We start from the raw sequence: 19139 nt of genomic DNA, 5'->3' as shown, positions 1-19139 counted from the left end.
TAACCTCAAAACGCAAAGTAGCCTAAATAATTTTTAAAAATAGCAATGCCATCTTACTTAAACTGTCTTTTTTTAGAAATAATTTCCATTACAAGAACGTAAAAGTTTTAACTGTTTTATTTTGAAGAGTTTTCCCATAAAGTACACATTCTTATTCCGCCTAACTTGACAGGTCTCTTAGCTGCTACAAGAACTGAGAGAAATGGCCGATGCTATAGCTGACACAAGAAGGCTCTACACCAAGCCTCAGAACTTAAACGACGCGTATGGACCTCCAAGTAATTTTCTAGAGATTGATGTGAGCAACCCGCAGACTATCGGGGTTGGCAGAGGCAGGTTTACAACGTACGAAGTCAGATTGAAGGTGAGCCTGCAGCAACAAATCCTAGTGACGTTAGCTTGGAGTTAGCCACGCAAGCTAAGCTAACATTACTTTTAGTCAAAGAAAGTTAAATTTTCTTAATTTTAGCGGATTGTGAGTAATTATTTGTTATACTGTAATCAACAACTTAACATAAACTACCAACAGTGACTCAAGAAAATACACATTTAACGTTAAGTACAATGTGCTTGTTAAATAAGGGAGTCTGTTTACATTTCCTCATCTATGTTGGTGTTACGGTGCTGCTGGATTAAGAGTTTACGTAAGATCTATGTGTACATAGTATATGCAGTTATATGCATCATCTTTGTAGAGAAAATGTTATCAAATTGTTTTCCTGAAAAGTTTAGAATGAACCTCCAGCCACACCCCGTTGCTTGACTGTGTAGATAACTGCCTCAGTCACACCAAATGACCAAGACGTGACAGTCAGCCTGTACGACTGAGAACAATGTCTCCCGTCATAGAACTGGAATATTACTCTCTGCTGCTTCGTTTTGGTTAGAAAATGCCACGAATATTAACAAGTCTATGCAAAAGTAGTAGAGCTGCTTCAACATTCCAAGCAATACGTCAAAGTTTTCAGCACTTCCATCCATCCATTTTCTGAACCCGCTTGTCCACGTAGGGTTTATCTGTCCAAACAGTTTATAAGTACCTGAAATAGTAATGTCAAAGAACTGCATTGATTGCAATAAATTGTAGTGTTGGCAACTTGATTCCTACATCCCTGGGCCGTGTGGGATCTTATAATTGCTTGCTAACGTTATGTGAAATTTGTGCACATTTTCTTATAACTGTTTAGTCACAATTTACCCTAATTTAATTGGCAATTTGGTTGCCAACCCATCTTAAAACTATTTCATGTTTTCTCTTTTTACCTTGTAAAAACTAAAACCATGAAGGGTTCCAGACACCTAGGAAATGTTTGTGACTCTTTGTTTGTCAACCTTTTTTTTGAACATGTTCTAAATTTCTTTGCTCCAAAAATATTCTGAGAATCCCGTAAGAAAACCGAGAATCATTGTAGCGCACAGTTAAAGCACAGTAAATGAAATGCTGTATTTATATAAGTGACATGCATTTGCACGCTGATCTGATAGATTCTCACTTCTCTCCCTGCCCACGCATGGTTTAGATGAAAGTGGCTGAAATGCTGAACCACACAGAAAGTTTCATGTGTGGTAAAGGCGACAGAACAGAAAGAGCAGAGTGACGGGAAGTTTAGATGTGTCATTGCAGGATGAATATATTAGACTGAGTAGCTTTTTACATTGTTTTAAGCTTTTATCTTGTTGTCCTTTTTAAGCCTGCTGTGTGTGCATCCATGTTGGGCCAAACAAGATGGTGATTTATCAAGTCAGCTTTTCTGGAGCTGTAGACAGGATGCGTTGTGATGACTGATCCTGCCTGATTTTACTCAAATCTCTGCTGCACATTTCCTTCCTCCAACTTCATTGGCCAACTACCAAAGAAGTTCCTCTCATGCATTTATGAAATACTTGACCGTTGGTGTGCAAAGACATCTCAAAATTGCAAGACTAGGCTTTTAAAAGGCACAATATAAAATCATAATAGAAAAACAATAAGAAGACAAAAAATTGGGGGTTGATGGTTTTCTTCTTACTCGGCTATTTAAAACCATAACCTAACATGCACGTTTTTGGTTTGTGGGACAAAACTCAAGCATGCATGAGGAGAACATGCAAACTCTGTGCAGAAAAGCTGCAGCTGAGATTCAAACCAGCAATCTTCTCACTGCAAGGCAACAGTGCTACCAACTGCACCACCATGCAGCAGAAAATTCTGCAATTGCTTAAAAATATCAAAGAGGGTAAATTTCTCTGAAAGCCAGTTAAAAATTACAAGAAAATGTGTCTCATTTGCAGCAAAATATGAAGGCATAAGGAGCAAATGGCTCACGACATTCCTAGAGTACTGTATGTTGAAGATTAATCAGATCTGTCACCACCTCACGACACACCCCAACTATTCCAGAAACCACCTATCTGCTGATCGTCTAAAACTCTCGGGCAGTCACCGGGCTCTGCTGATTGCCTCATCTGTTTTTGAAATTGTCTCGTCGGTTTACAGACACCCCAGTAGTTAGCAGTGTTTAGATTGGCTACCAGCCATAAATTATTTTATAGTTTCCTCTTTTTCCTTAAAGAAAGGAATTCAGGCGATAGATAGAAGCTGTCACCAGGCATTAGTGTTGAATATAAGGCTACTGTACTTGATTAGCGTGTAATAATTAGCATATGCGTGTAATCAGCATTATTGTGCACCTCATAGCCCTGTGTGACCCTGCTTTGCATAAGACCACAGAAGAAGTGGCACATCCTTCACTTCTCAATAAACGTGGTGTCAGGCCAGCTTTGCTTCTCTTTGCCTTTTTTTCTGTCTTTCTCTTGTAATTTTTTACTGTTTAGTAAAGTATCTCATCTGGGAATAACATTGTCATTTTTATCTTTTTATTTTTTGGGAACGTCTCCGTTTCATCCTCTCATTAGTCTGTACAGTTTCCCCTTCATAACCCTTTGTCCTGTTCTCACTGCTGCCATCCACCCTGAAATCGAGAGGGAGCCCTTGTGGTCGCGCTGAGAGTCTGCTTAATCCCCTCATTGAGAAAGCAGAAGAATGAAACAGGCCAGGGTGTAGGGGGTGAGCTGGAGCATTTACTCCCCATCCTCACCCTCTCCCACCCCCACCCATGGGAGGGCAGAAAGCCACCCCTTCACCAGCCTTCATCTCATTGCCCACTTGTCCCGCTTCACTCCCAACTATTTACAGTCTTGTTTATCGTGCGGTTCTACCTGTGATGTTTAAATCCAAACCCTGTTGATGTGTGCAGAGTTGGTGGTGAAACCATCGACATGGGTGAAACTAATTGCACTAGGTTAGCATTATCATGCGTTTGAAGCAGCAGTGCATTTCTATACATACAAATCTGCAATTGGTGCACAGACTTAACTTTTTATGCTCATTTTGATTCCTGGGATCATTTAAAAATGTAGTTTTGGTTTTGTCCCTTTCTTTAATTTGTCGTATCTTACTTTGAAAGGGCTTATGAACTACAGAAAACGGTCACTTCCTCCCAAATCCCACATTTTTCATCTTTCTAATAGTTATTTGTCAGAATTTTGCCATAATCCATTAAAGGCTTTTCTTTTGGCTGTTGCTAGTTCGAAGACCCTCCTCCCCAAGCAGCAAGTTGTATTTGTTTGCACCCTCGGAAAACCGGGAGCAGAGATGTGGGTGTATGAAGTGGAGAAAGGAGTGATGGGTATTATTTAAAAAAAAAAAAATCTTGTTTTTTAGTCAGTTCCCATCTCATCCAGAAAGCACATTTGGGGCAGCGAACTTTGGGATCTCACTTTGTTTATGGATAAGAGGACATAAAAGAGCTTTTATAGCTCTGTCTCTCACTCGGTCTTCCACCCCTCCTCTTCTCCTCTCCCATAGCTTCTCCCGTTCCCTTTTCCCCCCTTTTTTCATTGGAGCACAGGGGTGGGGGCCTTTGGTCATTAATAAAATGGGGAGTGTGTGTGTGTGTGTGGTGGGGGTTTGTTAAGGGGGGGGCTGTCAGGCACAGTCAAGTGTAATCCAAAGTCTACAGCATCCTCTTCGACAACTATTTTAATGGAAATGGGGAACATATTGTATCAAGGCTACCATATCCTACTTGAAATGACAGTATCAAAAGTGGGAGTTGATACTATAGCAACAAAGCAGCTTTTTGCCAGATAGGCGAGTTGGAGAGAGGGTAGGCTGTCAGGCCACAGGGGCCGGCAAGCGAGGGAGCGACTGAGAGTACACGGATAGACGAAAGCGAAAGACCCGTAGCCCTAACGCTTTTGTTCCTTGTCCCCTTTTCTTTTTTCCCATTTTGGAATATGATGCAATGAGATGGTATTATGTTGCCATTTTTAATGCTATTCTTCTGAAAGGGGGACTATATGGGGGGGGGGGGGTGAGAAGGGGGCATGAGGGAGGTTTACGATGCGCACTCTCAAACTTGACTTAATCCATCCTGCTAAAAGCTAATGCATGGTGGCCTTGAACTACTCTCTCTGGAGATGAGTGATCTTTGTCCACTCTCCCCGTCTTTCTGCGCGTCGCTGTTTTTAAGGGTTCTGCCTCTTTTCAGCCCATTTTCAATGAGCCTGAGGTATTGTGTCCCACACATTATGAATCACATGCTCTTCCTATGGAGTGTAGATTGCACCTTGGATGCCCGTAATTGAAAGTGAAGCTGGGAGTTGTGCTTCAACACAGATGCAGCTAGCTTTCTGCTCCATTTTTAAACCCTTGTTTTGCCTTTAAATCTGACCACTAATCTTAGAGTATGAAATTGTCCCTCTTGCACCTTTGTTTTCTCTTCTAAATAAAAACGGCAAAGCGTGACGATTTTACACAGTTAATGAAATGTTGAGGCCAAACCGGGAGTGGGCTGGTCCTCTGTTCCAATCACTTCGGAGGACAGTAAGTTGAGACACCCGGGGCCTAACCTCTAACCAGCCGTGAAGAGAACAGAGGCCAGAGAAACCTGATCTTTGACTCGCAGCACTCTCACGCACCGCCTCTTTCTGTGTGTTTGTGTGAGCGAGAGAAAAACTGAGTGAGACCTCATTTTTCAGCTCCGTCGTTTTCGCTCCTCCCCTTGTCCTCCGAGGCCAATCTCTTAATCACAGGGTTTGAGGGGATGAGGGAATGGAAAGGCCAAGTGACTTTCTTAACTTACTCTCTCACTGCTAGCTTTATTGTGTTAAGGTCAGTGGTCCGTGTGTGACTGAGTGTGTACAAACAGGCTCGAGTGAGTTGAACTATTATATTTACATTGTCAACTGTTTGGCCAAATCTTGTAATTAACACCTATATGTGCATGCCTCATGGAGCCTGTAGTGGAGTGTTTTCTGTGTGCACATGATGGGATTAGAGTCACGGCGGTGGCAGATTACCTGTAACTGTGATCTGTTGTGGAGGGGATTAACTTTGTGGTGCTCCACGCTGTGAAGTAACATGACGCAGCAGGGGCAGAGCGTGGTGAGAGGAGCGCGGAGTTAATGCTAGAGCTCTGGGGCGATGAAGCTAAGATAATCCACTTCTCCTGTGACCTGAGAAAGAGGTGCAGTGAGGCCTTCATTGATGGCTTCACCTGGAGAGAACTTGAAGAAAGCGAAAAGGTCTGCAGGCTTCGTGAGTTTAATAAAGGGAAGGAGGGAGTGGCAAGAGCTTTTCATTAGCATGAAGAAATCATCTTAATAATGCACCTGCACCTGGGCATGTCACTGGCTGCAATGTGTTATTAGTTTCGCTTGTGGTTTTCAGTCATGAAATTCATTTTGTGCATTAAAAATATTGTGAAAGGTCTTGTTTTTCAACATGTGTTGTGGCTTCTAGTATGAATGAATGCCTTGTGAGTCGTTTTATGTGGAAAAAAGCTCCCATGCGCCTGTTTCAGGTCAGGGGTTAGATTTGTTTGGGGGGGGGGGGGTTGGAAAATGTCACGATGATGAGTCCTACTCATTAATATTTATGACAACAATCGGAGCGACTCTTACTCTGCTGTCGTTTGCTCTCCTTTCTTTGGAAAACGGCAACGTGGTTGTAATATCGCCACAAATGACATACGCCCAAGTGTGTTCCGCCATGTTGTGAAGGTACTAATGCTAATTGTTAGCTTCTACTAGCCGAGACGTTCCCTGCCCTCTCCTGGCCACAAAAGCGGCGCGGAACGGCAGCGGCACGGTTTGCTTGCAATGCTTTGCAATCCTATCGTTATTGGCGCGCTTATGGAAGAATTAAAATGCCACAAACGGAGCACTTGCATTTACAACTTGAGAGCAGAATTTCATATGAAGACACCAACTTTTTTATTTGAGAAAGATTTTATATTATTGCGTTTTTTAGTCGGGTAAACACCTTCCTCAGTAGAAATGAATGCACTGGGGGCAAATGGAAACCCATCTAAAATGGCGGCCGGCCACTACGGCAGCTCCAATAGACAGCGCCAGTCCACGAGGCGTCTATGTACATATGTCTGCGGACCGCTGTGCCGCTAAAGATTGGATCGGGTTCTATTTTTGCCACGAGCCACTTCTGAGCCACGTCAATTCCTTCAGTAAACATAGGGCTAGACAGGAAGTCACAAAGTTTCAGTATAAACGTCTGGCAATTTTCAAAATAAGACTAATGCAGCAAAGCTCACGTCTACGTGTGACCTCATGGCTTTGTTTCCTATCTGTTTGTTTCAAGAAGTGATTTTCAGCATTGACGAGGCTTTAACCTGGCAGGGGAGGGGCACAGCACACTCCTGCGGCCTGCACACCTGAATGGTTACGGCCGACTCTCCACATCAACAGGAAAACAGGAAATGATCAGTCATGGTGAAAAATGGGCCCCAGAAAATAAAAGAACTGCAAAGATGAATGTAAATGTAAAGTTTAGGGCAGCAGTAGCTCAACAGGTTGAGCGGGTTGTCCAGTAATCAGAAGGTTGCAGGTTCAATCCCGGCTCTGACCAGAGAATGCTGCTGTTGTGTCCTTGGGCAAGACACTTAACCCACCTTGCCTGCTGCTGGTGGTCGGAGGGACCGGAGGTGCCTGTGTTCGGCAGCCTCACCTCTGTCCGTTCGCCCCAGGCCAGCTGTGGCATCATGGTAAAGTGCTTTGGAGTGGGTCATTCATCATTTAGATCATGAAGCCTTAAATGAATGCTTCTGAAATCTGCATTTATCTGAGAACAAGAGTAAACACACTAAACTACATCTGAGAAATGAATCATTCTTCAATGGTTAGTGAACCAACACCCATGGAAGAATCGAGTCTACTAGGGGATCAAATACTCCTGTTCATTATCCAGTTCATGCAGGAACAGATGTGGATGATCCTAAATGAACAGTCCGAGTGTCCCAGAGTAACTATAGCTGTGTCCATAGTGTGGATGATCACGTTTATAGTTCCTCCAGCTGAGCACATTTAGCACTGCCACAAAAACAAGTGGACAAAGAAAAAAATCATAATTAAAAACATAAACCAGGGATGTTCCCACTGATTAGACCAGCCAATCACCTGTCCCTCATCCTGTGTAGCCAACAGAGACCCTGTGTGCTGCGTCACGTCTCTCACCCATCCCTTTTCACTGCACATGAATGCAGCAGCAAAAGTGTAAACATGCACGTCTTCTGAACTTTTACTCTGTCTGTGAAAGTGATGTAAACGCATAGGGGACGCTGGTTAAAAAGCCCAGAGCATGTAGGCTGTAGCAGTGATTAGAACTGCGTAGAAACTTTAAGGCCATCTGTGATGAGCAGCAAAACAACTGATTGGAGCATCCCAACTCCTCCCACAGTTGCTGAATTAGAGCATCCTGACTGGCTGCATGTGTGCGTGGGTTACCAGTTGTTAACATGGCCCAAAAAATCATGGGTTGCTCTCTCCCCACACTGGAAGACTTGAGCCCCATTCCCACCTGTACCGGGTCGGCCCGGGCCGGGTAGCGTAGGTTGTTTACATATCTGGGTGGCCTGGTATTTTTCCAGGCCAACCAAGGCTCATTCTCGGCCCTCTTCCCGAGGGGGTACTGCTTCAGGCCGACCAGGGCCAACACACCCACTGCTGACAGCAAATTCACACCTTCCATTAGAGCAAGCCTCTGATTGGTGGGTAGAATCAGCCCACATGGGCTTAAGACAAGGATGTGTGGAATCAACCGGGCCAGGCTGGGGCCGACTGGGGCTACCCGGCCCGGGCCAACCCGGTACAGATGGGAATGGCCCATTGTACAGTGCCCGCTGCCTCAGGAGGGCTAGCAGCATTCTGAGGCTCTCATCTCATCCGGGTCACTCGTACTTTGAACTGTTGCCCTCTGGGAGATGTTATAGGTCATTAAAAGCCCGAAAAAACAGACCAAAAAACAGTTTATATGCAAAAGTAATGAGCACATTAAATACAGTATAGATATGACCTTCATCATAATCCTTCTAAACTGTGTAATATGTGTTCGGCAATAATGCATGAATGGAATGTGAGTGAGTGCATCTGTGTGTTTTGTTTATTTCTTCCTTTTTTTATTTCTTGTTTTTATCATTTCTATGCACCGTAGGTGATGGCACCACTTTTTAATTTTGTTGTACGACATTCTAGTCCATTCTAATAGAAAACATTTAAAAAGCCATATTTAATCAAATTTCAAGACTAAACTTTTTATTAAGCTTTTACAGGTTTACTCGTGTCCTGGTGTCTTTACCGGTCCTCCACCTAAGCCATTATGTTTATCTTCCTCAATAGCTTCCTTGCTGCAACAGTGAATTGTGCTGCGTCATGGTTATACCACATACTAAGTGTAATTCTAAATTTCTACCACACCCTTTCGAGCGTTTCACAGAAAACAAATGTTAGTTAGCTTACACCAGAAATACAACCTTACATATTGCACAAACCATTTTTGTTCTGCTACTGCGAACTTAACACGGCGTAAAAAATTTCAGAAACGCGAGTCAAGACAGGTGTTGTGTTAAAAGGTTTCCCCATAAAAAATGGGTTTCTCCTACTGCTTTAATCAGATTTTTTCATAGTCCTTTGCTTAATTATCACATGTTTTACTTTTTATTAAAGAACAAATGGCAGGTCATTTTTTTTCTAATTCATATAAAATTCTGTCCAACAATTGTATTTGAAATGCTTATTGTGGATATTTGTTTTAAAATACATAACAGCAGAGTTTTCTAGCAAAATGCGGCCTTTCTCATCAAAGCTTCTAAAAAGGCTCTTGTTTCTAAATCTGAACCTCTGACGTAACCAAAGGGAGTTAGAAGCTCGGCGCTGCCTCAGCTCAGTGTGGAGAATGGGCAGTTTTAGGGTAGAGCGGTCATGTTATCCAGTCAGTGTGTGTGTGTGTTTACTAGTTTTGTGTTCATTTTGATAAACTACAGTGTGTGAAGGCTGTACCAACTCCAGCCTGTCTGGACATGAAGTCCACGGGTTTCCAGATAAGAGAAACGACGCCTCTATCTCCGTGCCTGAGGGCGTTTTGTGCAGCTGAAAGGAGAGACTTCTGTAGCCCACATCGGTCGGTACCGGGACAGGGAGGTCCACGTTGGGCTCCTGAGACCCGTAGTGGGGTGTAAAAAAATTAAATGTGGATTTCTGGAGCTCGGTTTACCGCACAAGGAGAGGATGTGCGGCTTTTAAAAATACCAGCTTGACTGGCTCGCTGGTGTCTGGGTCGGATCCAGCTCACAGAAGCACTCATGAGCTCCAGAACCGGATGACGGGCGTCTCTCTCCCTCTCTAAGTGCTAAACTACGTTAAGTGAATGGATATTAACGAGTATGAGACAGCTGACAGACGCTCATTAGTATTGATATTATATTAACTGTCTGGTACATTGTAATAGTCTTTACAATATTGTGATGTTAGCACACAAGTTTAAGCTAGCATGGTTAACTCACCTGCTGCTCCCCCGCTGCTCTCCACAATCTCTCTGCTTTGGCCGATGGTTTCTCCCTTTGGCTTGTCTCTGCTCTCTGGTGCAGCAAACTCATAACTTTATGGTTTTGGTCCATCAGAAGTAGAATTATAAACATTTAAAGTGTCCTCTGTGTCAGAGCTGCATTAAAGTCCAGATCAGTCATGGTGAAAAGGCTAGCTGAAACATAAATGTTCCATTTTGTTCATTACAGCGAGAGAAAAACACTGTGATGAAACACATTTTGATAGTTAGCAGTTGTGTTCTTAGACGTGGAAACAATGTTCATGGGGTAAACAACTCACAGCATTACACAGGATTAATGTTCAAAGAGCTAACCATGATTAAAAACGAAGGTGGGAATACTAAACAAAAACATCTACGCTAGGTCCAGAGCTAGAGGACGAGCGATACGAGGGTAGAACTCAGGTATGGTGATTTTATAAACATTTTAGCTATCGTGAGAATAGGCTAATCCACCTAGCTATGTGCTCCAGTTGTAATATTAAATGCGAGGAGTCGTAAAAAGCAGCATAACAAAGCAGAATTGTATTAAACTGCAGCTACTAGCCTTGAAACATAACTTACTTGGGCATCTGGTTCTGGTCCATTTTGCTGGTCCAGGTGAACGAAGCTACCGCTCCAGACCGGAGCCGGTGGGTTGCAGGCAAACTGTTAGTGCGCAGATGCGGCAGCCACACAGGGAAATCCACAGATAGTAAAAAATGAGCGCACCCCAAAGAGGTTTGTTCCCACCCAGTTCTGCATTGTCTTTCTATTGGCTAAGCGGTTGCTAGGAGATTGTACTCCCAAGTTTTGAGAGTGAGCAGAAAAAATCTGTGAGAGCAGGGACAGACTTGTGGGAGGAGTTTTGATCCGTGCAGAGAAAAAGTTTTCACGTGAGAAGACAATACCAGTGTAAGAAGGTTAAATCTGAGCGTAGAAACAAAGATTTGAAGGAGAACGGAGTGAATTTAAAAGAGAGCAGACATTTTGAGTGCAAGCATTACACGTTTTGAGAGCAATAATATAAAATCTTATTCTGAAATTAAAAAGTTGGTCTCTTGATATGAAATTCTGCTCTCAAATTGTAAATTCAAGTGCTCAATTAGTGGCATTTTAATTCTTCCATACGCGCTGCCACTAGGACACACCTGAAATGTTTTGCGCATTGGCTGGTTTTTGATCAACCCTATAGACCATGGCCATCCAAGTCTGGGCCTCAAGGGCTGGTATCCAGTATGTTTTAGGGATTTCCCTGGTCAACACACTGCATTAAGTGGTTGAGTCAACTCGACAGCAGCTCATCAGGCTCTGCAGAAACCTGTTAATCATTTGCTGATTGAAATCAGGTGTGTTGAAGCAGGGTTAAAACTAAAACGTGCTGGATACTGGCTCTCCAGGCCCAGAACTGAATAGCCCTGCTATAGACTATGATGGACACTATTTGAAGCAGCAACGTTCCGCTGCCGTTCCATGCCGCGGATGCCGCCATTGTTGATTTGGGGTTAGAAGGAGCTGGCTTTTTCTGACCGGAGTGTTTCCCTGTCTATTTTCTTTCAGCGGTTAATGCAGCTGATAAGGGTTGATGGAAACAATCACATTCAGCCTGCATTAGGGATGTGTGAATCTATACCGAAGTATCGATACTCCACTTCTAGCTATCTATGTTTTGTAATCGATACTCTCATTAAAGCATCAATATTTGAGTAATTGTGTTATAAATTTTTGGGATGTTTTTCAAAAGTATATATATATATTTTTTTATATTTTTTATATTTTCACCAGAACTACTACTTCTGGCAACCGTGGTGCATGATGGGCACAATATAAATACCTAAAGCCGCCACTGGGGGGCGCAAACTTGGCTCCCTTCTGTTTATGCTGCAGCTGGAAGCTTATGGTTTAGCCAGAGTTAACATGGAAGAACATAAACCATAATGTGTGGAGCTAATTTGGTGCTACTAACGGCATCGAATAAGTCTGTTAACTGTAGGTTTAAAATGTGTTTAAGGTGTTTAGTGTGGTTGCTGAATTCTGGAAAGTTCTGTCTGCTCCAGGCTTTGGCTTTTGTCATTAAATCAAGTCTCCGGTATTTTTAAAACTAAGGCATCCCATTCCCTCAAATTTGAATTTAAAATGTATTGAGTGCAAAGGTAAATGCCACAATTATAAGCGGCTTATACATCTTATAATTTATTTTTGCATCTATAATATTGAGTCCACTAGCTAAATGATTCGTTTTTGGTGTGCATAACACAACATGGAGATAAAAACAAATGCTTGTGTTGTCCTCACTGAAACACCATAAGGGGAGTCTCAAGGGCGTGAAATTCGACTCATTTTGCAGATCAAGGAGGGAAAATGAGGTAGAAGATTGAAAGGAATAAACCATGGGAGCTCTCCCTCCTCCAGTCTTGCACAAAGCATAGCTCCCAACCTCTCCAGAGTTTTTTTGTTCTTTCTTTATGACCACATATACCTCTCCTCCTTACTCTATTCCGTTTACTTAGCTTCTAGTTAACTCTCCATCTCGTTTGCTGCACACAGTCGTCTGCTCATCGATCAGTCTACTGCTCATGCTGGATTCATTCTGCACCTCCTTTCTCAATTGCCTTACTTTTGTGATGCCTTTTTCCCTGAATTCTGACCTTCTGTGAATGTGGCCTGCCCATGAAATGCTCATTCACTCCCTCCTTGTTTGTACATTGTCACAGGATGGCCATGTACCGTCAGGACCAGTGAAGAGGTTTGACATTGTACCGTAATTTGCTATTTGCTGCTGTGTTCCTGTCAATGTTGAAACCTCTATTTTCTTTTAATATGAAATCTCAAGTGCTTGTCAACAGCAACTTTGAATTATGCGCACGTGTGTGCACCGATGTGGGTTGCAGAAAAAATGGTGAGACGTTCTGAGAGAAGACCTTGGTGTGGAGTGTTGGTGGAAACTCAAGTTAACCTTTTATTTTTTCAAATGCATTTCTTGTAGCCAGTTAAAATGTTTGGTTAGGTTTGATTTGAATGTTTGGTTTTTCTCTTTTTTAGGGTTGGGGTTTGTCATATTGTCCTCAAGATAAAACATTTCTATCATTAATTGCCTAAAGCCTTTTGTTGCACAAGTGAATTATATTTCCCTGAATAACTGCTGTGTGACACAAAGTGTTAAATTGGGCATTTCCACCAAATGTGTAAGCATCACGTAATGTCTACAAATGTATTACTTAGCAAATAGCTGTCGTTTTCGTACAGGGATGCGTTTCCACTGTCCACGAAGATTCCCGTGTTGGATGCATCCTAGAAGTGAAGTGATGCTAAATTTGCGATTTGAGTCTATTTTTTACACGCCACGCCTCCCAAAACGCGTCAAGATCATCAGTTTAAATTGGACAAAACAGGAAGTCAAACACGGGAGCAGTGTAAAACTTTCGGAAAATTTTCTAAATGAGTCGCATTCAAATTTTCGCTAGCTTAAATAGAAAGTATTACCTGCTAAACGAAACAGAACATAAACCATAGACTAGAGGCCGGCCAATATTTTGGGCCGATATATTCAAAATTTTCTATATCAGCCATTATAAAAGCCGATTTAAAAAAAAAAACCAAATAAATAAAACATTCAGGCACCTGTGTAAATAACTGCCGCCACTACTAGACTGAAGAAAGGACCCGAAGGACCCCAACACACCATTTTTATATTTTTTTATGTTTTGAGTTTGTTCTATATTTGAAATTCAGTAAATATTAAGAGATTTATTGACTTATTTAATTTACATTGCACACAGTGAGTCTTTCACAATGTGCTGCTAAAACGTGTGTGTACATACATCAGCCTTACTCATCAGCTTTAAATATGGACCATCGACAACAAAGCTCTTTAAAAATCTGTATAGGCATCGGCCTTAAAAAACATATTGGTCAGACTCTACCAAAGTCCTATATGGATACATGCTGCTGTCTTTCTCCTTGCTTGTTATTGCGTAATTCTCCTGTGATTTCGTGACCTCGCGGGACCAGCTGCATGGAATACTTTTGTTACCATTTCGCATCTGAAATGCTCCCGGTAAGAAGGAACGCAGCACTGAGCTCACGGGTAAAACGTTTATAAATATGTTACATGCTGTTTACCCATCCAGTGCAAAGACTAGATTATCTGACTAGATGGAGACACAAGATTGAAAGAAAATGTTGCCCGTTCATGTCAGGCATTTGGTGTCATTGCACACAAATTGCAACTTTAGTGTAAATATTCTTGATTAAAATGAGTCCAATTTTCTTCATAATTATTCTTCATAACCTTTTTCTTTCTTTTTTTTACGTGGTCGCCAACCACTCTCAAAGTGGTCTAATTTCTCTCACTTCTAACTCATGCAGATAGAAAATTTTGAGAAGAACTTCTTTTAGAGAACGTTGGCCAAAAAATATTTGGAGTAAAAAAATCTTTTGTAACAATTTTGGTACTCCTCTGTGTTGCTGTTTACAGTTGGACTCGAGCAGCCCTGTGGGGTCGAGCTTTCGTTTAAGGTCAATAAAACAACTAGCTTTAATAAAAACTGTTTTTGTGTCATTTTAACTGTTTGTGTCAGTTGCACCTTGGTCTTTCTTTCACCTTTTTTCTTGGTACATCCTGCAAACTGCAACAAAAACTGGCTTTAATTTGCGAAGTTGAAAGCAAAAACATGAAAATTCATTTTGTTTGTTTCAACTTGTTGAAAATATTCTAGATTTTTCTTGTTTGAATAAAGCCTTCAATTTTTCTAATGCTGGTCAAAACTTGACCGTTTTATACAACCTGAACAATTTGTCTACACCGTAAAAAAAAATAAAATAACGAATACGTTTTACGGTGAAACACCAGCAGCTTCATTTGTGGAAATTCCACCTTAAAATAGCAGTTAAAACATGTTCTTCTCTCACGTTGGTAGTAACCGATGGAGCGGTTTATAAATACAATAAATTGAAGCGCTGGCTGAAACCAATTTTCTGCCCGTTTGTCCACAGACCAACCTACCCATCTTCAAGCTGAAGGAGTCTTCTGTTCGGAGGCGGTACAGTGACTTCGAGTGGCTCAGATCCGAGCTGGAGAGGGAAAGCAAAGTGAGCCACTGAACAGCATTCATCACAAAAGTGGCTGAGTACTCGTGTTGGCGTAAAATGTTGACCACATTTGCCACGTTTCAGAATAAAAGCAAGAAGGTGTCAAAGGAGCCTTTTAGACCTTTAGTTGTTGAAGAATGTTTCCAAAGTGTGATCTACAACCCTATATTCCTGTTTTCATCTAATAAATGTAAGCACTTGTTAAAATCAGAGTTACATTGAAATAAAATAAAAGAAACGTGTTTTTTTTTTTTTTAGGTGGTCGTTCCGCCTCTCCCGGGAAAAGCTCTTTTCCGTCAGCTTCCGTTCAGAGGAGACGACGGCATATTTGATGACTCTTTCATCGAGGAGCGGAGGCAGGGTCTGGAGCAGTTTCTCAACAAGTACGTTTCTCCACACCTCAAAGATGTCATCACCTTTCGCAAAAAACTTTCCTTAAAGCTTTCCTCCACAGCTGCAGTCGTCCGCTGCTCTGATGTCATTTTAACCTTAACCAACAAAGGAACACGTTTGTGCGATAACTACCGCCAACTTTTTCACTTCTCCTCATGTTGTTAACAAACTGCACCATCAGAAACAGCCTGCCTCTCTCTTTCTCACTTTCCTCCTTAATTCTGTCATAATTACCTCGCTAGGGGACAAGAAAACCAAAGAGGGCTCAAGTGTGCACCCCCACAACATAATTTTTTCCCACATTTGTTTTGTTGTTGATGTGTAATTTATGTTAATTGCAGCTCAAATTACAGCGCACGGTCGCACGGGATGGCGTGCGAGTGCACCTCTGCTTCTTTTTGCTCCGGCGTGTTCTGGTTTTCAGCTGCCGAACAATAAAAGTTACCGTGTGATTGTAATCGTTTGCTTTGATTGCAGACTTGGCCATTATCTTTGTTTCATGTGCAAATGCCTCAATGTTTCTCATTGGAATATAAAGTGTGTAAAGACAGTGGAGGAAATTAAAATCCATAAATATGTCTCGTTTATGAAAGCAGGTGTGGTAATTAAGATTTCTACCCTCCTCCTTGCTGTAGATCATTTTATTGTTGGGGTTTAACTCTGGTTGCATTGTTCTGTTTGTGATTGAGATCACGAGTAATTCTCACGGAGGGTTGTTGCTGTGAGACAAGTAAGGAGATCACTTTTGTTCAAATGAGAGGGTGACTTTATATTTCCACATGCGTGTGTTGCTTTTGGCCCTCTGTGCCAGATTATCTAAACTGATTAAGAAGGATTAGTTGAGATTAGTTAGATTTCTTTATTTTTTTGCCCATCTATTTCTCTGGTATTTGACCTGCAGATCACTCTGCTCCTAATCCGTTTCTAAAAGAATCCTCATCAGACGTTAGGATGCACGTATTTCATGATGCAGATGTGTCCTGAGATGTTTTAGGGTCTCAGTTGTGCTGGCTTGTCCTCGTTATGCTCCAGTGCTTCATTCTGATGTCAAGACTGGCTTTAGGAAAGAAAGATGAACAAAATGTTATTTGAGTCAAAACTGAGGTTTTTTCTTTCTTTCTCAGAAATAATAAACAGCACAGTTGTTAGTGACATAGGTGATTTGAACAGTTTAGTGTAAAAACCAGAACAACATGATAAGCTGCTGCTGGGACTGGACAATAACACATTGGTGATAGGTCCCTCGCAGGAGTTACGTTCTAAAAATAACTTGCATGGCAAGTTGTTGCAACACTTTTCTCAGACGGGCATTAACATCTTCACACTTTTCTCATGTTTAAGCACTCGATGCCCTAATCATGGCTCAGAACACGATGTGTTGTAAAAGCATGCTAAATCCCGCTAAAGGTAAGAATTGTTTTCATGTGCGTTTATTAGTATTCCCTTAACTAATTACCCAAAGTGAGTTACCTCACACACACACACCCACACACACCACTAGAACACCAAACGCTGAGTATTTTACGGCCATAGCAGCACCACAAAAACAATCAGCCAACCAGATGTGCCCCTCCATGCATGGGTTTGGTTGGGATTCAGCGTTCCACTCCTCTCCTGCCCCTGCTCGCTGCTACCGCTGCAACGTTTAAAACTAGGATGTGTACTCGCTACACAAAGACTTTTCAGATTGTAACATTTAATGTGTTTCTTCTCAGCTGAGGACATTTTCTTATTTGCACATAAATTGTTCCTCTGTGGTTACCGCTAGCTCGTTCAAACAGCAGCCGGCCCCTGACTCTGGTTGTTTTTTCTTATCTGGTCCCACCGGTCCCAATTGCTGATTGGTTCTTTTTTTCGTTTGCCCGTCTTTTCCATTTTCTGATTGGATTTTTGTTGATGTCAATTTTTGTTGTCGGTTTTTATTTATCGACTGAAAAAAATCGAAGGTGCTAAGGGTGGACCGCGATATAGCGAGTGACTACTGTATCTCGTGTTTTTAAATAATATAGATGGATTTCAAACGAGTCACAAGGTGACACTGTAACGTTTTGTCCATATAAATATCGAACCAGTGGATTTCTAGAGTTAGCAGGCGTCGCTACCGCTAGCATCTACGTCCCTTAACGGGTGTATTCTTACGTGTGCGGTCGATCAGGAGCTGACAAAATCTAAAGAAAATGTCTTTTCTAGATTCATAAAAATCACTTCATTGTTCTAACCTAAACGTTGCACTCAGCTTCACTGTTTACATTTTCCAGTGGGACGTTGGCGTTTCAGCGAGCTGATGGGTTTTATTATTCCTGTTTTTGTCATGAGACTGGTTGATCCCTGCTGCATCACCAGGTAGCAGGTACAGGGGCCTGCTGTGGCCAAAATACCTTATTGAAAGACCCGCATTACGTAAGATTGATTTAAATCATAAAACAACACAAGAAACATTTACCAGTACTATCATGGACGATGTAACATGACTCACCCCTTGTTGCCACATGTTACATAGGTTATAAAAATATGTGTGGCATTTGAAACGTGTAGCTTTGACTCTTAATTGCTTCCTTAACAATCCGTTATCTTTCTATTTTCCAGCCTTGTTCTTGTTGTAAGGAACATCGGTTTTACTTTTTGTCTCCGGGTTGTAAATGACCGATAGAAAAACAAGAACATCCCTCTTTGATTTTCTTCTTTTCCATCTGAGTCATGTCATCTGCTCTCCTGCCCTTGTGTGTTCCAGAGTGGCCGGTCACCCTTTAGCTCAGAACGAACGCTGCCTGCACATGTTTCTACAAGACGAGTCTGTGGACAAGAACTACACCCCATCCAAAATCAGGCAAGCCTGAGGACGACAGAATACAGCATGGCTCTACTCGACCCAAAGCTCACCTCACTGCTCCAGGACCCTCTCGATAAAAGAAAAAATCGTTCTTTCTCACGGCCCCTGAAATATTCAGATGATGTATTTTAGTTTGATTACTAACCCTGATTGATGTTTGTTTTCACTCTCTTTGAGTCGTGAATGTTCGGCACACACCGGTCTAAAGTGATTTATGGTTGTTTCTGTCTGGAAATGCCACTAACACAGATATATATAAATATGTATTTATCATTTAGCATCGTCTTGAATGTCTCTGTTCCTCGTTTATTGAACCGTTTTCCGTATAAAAAGCTTTTGTAACGAGCCACAGCATCCGGCATGTTGCTTATCTTAACAACCAAACACACATCTGATGAGCCTTGACCTGCAAACCACACATTGTTGATCTTTGTCTTTAAACAGAAGCGTGCGTGCGTGTGTGTGCGCGTGCGTGCGTGTGTGTGTGTGCGTGTGTGTGTCTCAACCAGCACCTGCCCAATTGTCACAATGTTTTCTAGTGAGTAATTTACACCGAGGGAACTGCAGTATTTCTACTGGCTTTATGCATTTTGAGATTTGTATACTGCTGTGCCATTTTTGTTTATTTTGAAGATTTTCCAATAAAACTCTTTAAATATTTCCATGTGTATCATTCACTCAGACTGCTTGATGCTCTTTGATTGATTTTCTTCATTTTAAATCGACAAACTGATTTAAATATCTAAGATAACGCGAGTAAATCCAAAATGCGGGCTTCAAATGACTTCATAATTGAGATGATTTGCTGATTTGTTGTAATCCAGCCACAGTGAGGTGGCTCCATTAGGTCAGCAACTAGACATTCTCTCTTCTTTTTCCGTAGAGAACAGAAGTCGAGGTTCAGCTGCAGCAAGGCAGCCTTAAACCATCACACTGCCACCACCGTGCTTGACTGCTGCAGTAGTGTTC

The 19139-nt window shown here is 41.9% G+C and overlaps 1 protein-coding gene across 1 annotated transcript; it reads left to right on the top strand.

The window, feature by feature from the left end:
- Positions 1-155: 155 nt before the first annotated feature.
- snx3 (sorting nexin 3) lies at positions 156-18830 on the top strand. Its single transcript, XM_015947185.3, has 4 exons — positions 156-364; positions 14852-14947; positions 15206-15330; positions 18072-18830. The coding sequence occupies exons 1-4, from the start codon at positions 203-205 to the stop codon at positions 18175-18177; spliced, it is 489 nt and encodes a 162-aa protein (XP_015802671.1). The 5' UTR covers positions 156-202; the 3' UTR covers positions 18178-18830.
- The last annotated feature ends 309 nt before the right edge of the window (positions 18831-19139 follow it).

Source organism: Nothobranchius furzeri, chromosome 2, assembly GCF_043380555.1.
Source record: "Nothobranchius furzeri strain GRZ-AD chromosome 2, NfurGRZ-RIMD1, whole genome shotgun sequence".
Taxonomy (NCBI): Eukaryota; Metazoa; Chordata; class Actinopteri; order Cyprinodontiformes; family Nothobranchiidae; genus Nothobranchius; species Nothobranchius furzeri.
This window is presented reverse-complemented; position numbering and strand designations above follow the sequence as displayed.

Coding starts and splice junctions, on each gene's coding strand:
- snx3 (XM_015947185.3), top strand. CDS start 203: ATGGCCGATGCTATAGCTGACACAAGAAGGCTCTACACCAAGCCTCAG. Junction 365..14,851: donor CGTACGAAGTCAGATTGAAG/GTGAGCCTGCAG, acceptor GTTTGTCCACAG/ACCAACCTACCCATCTTCAA. Junction 14,948..15,205: donor AGCTGGAGAGGGAAAGCAAA/GTGAGCCACTGA, acceptor TTTTTTTTTTAG/GTGGTCGTTCCGCCTCTCCC.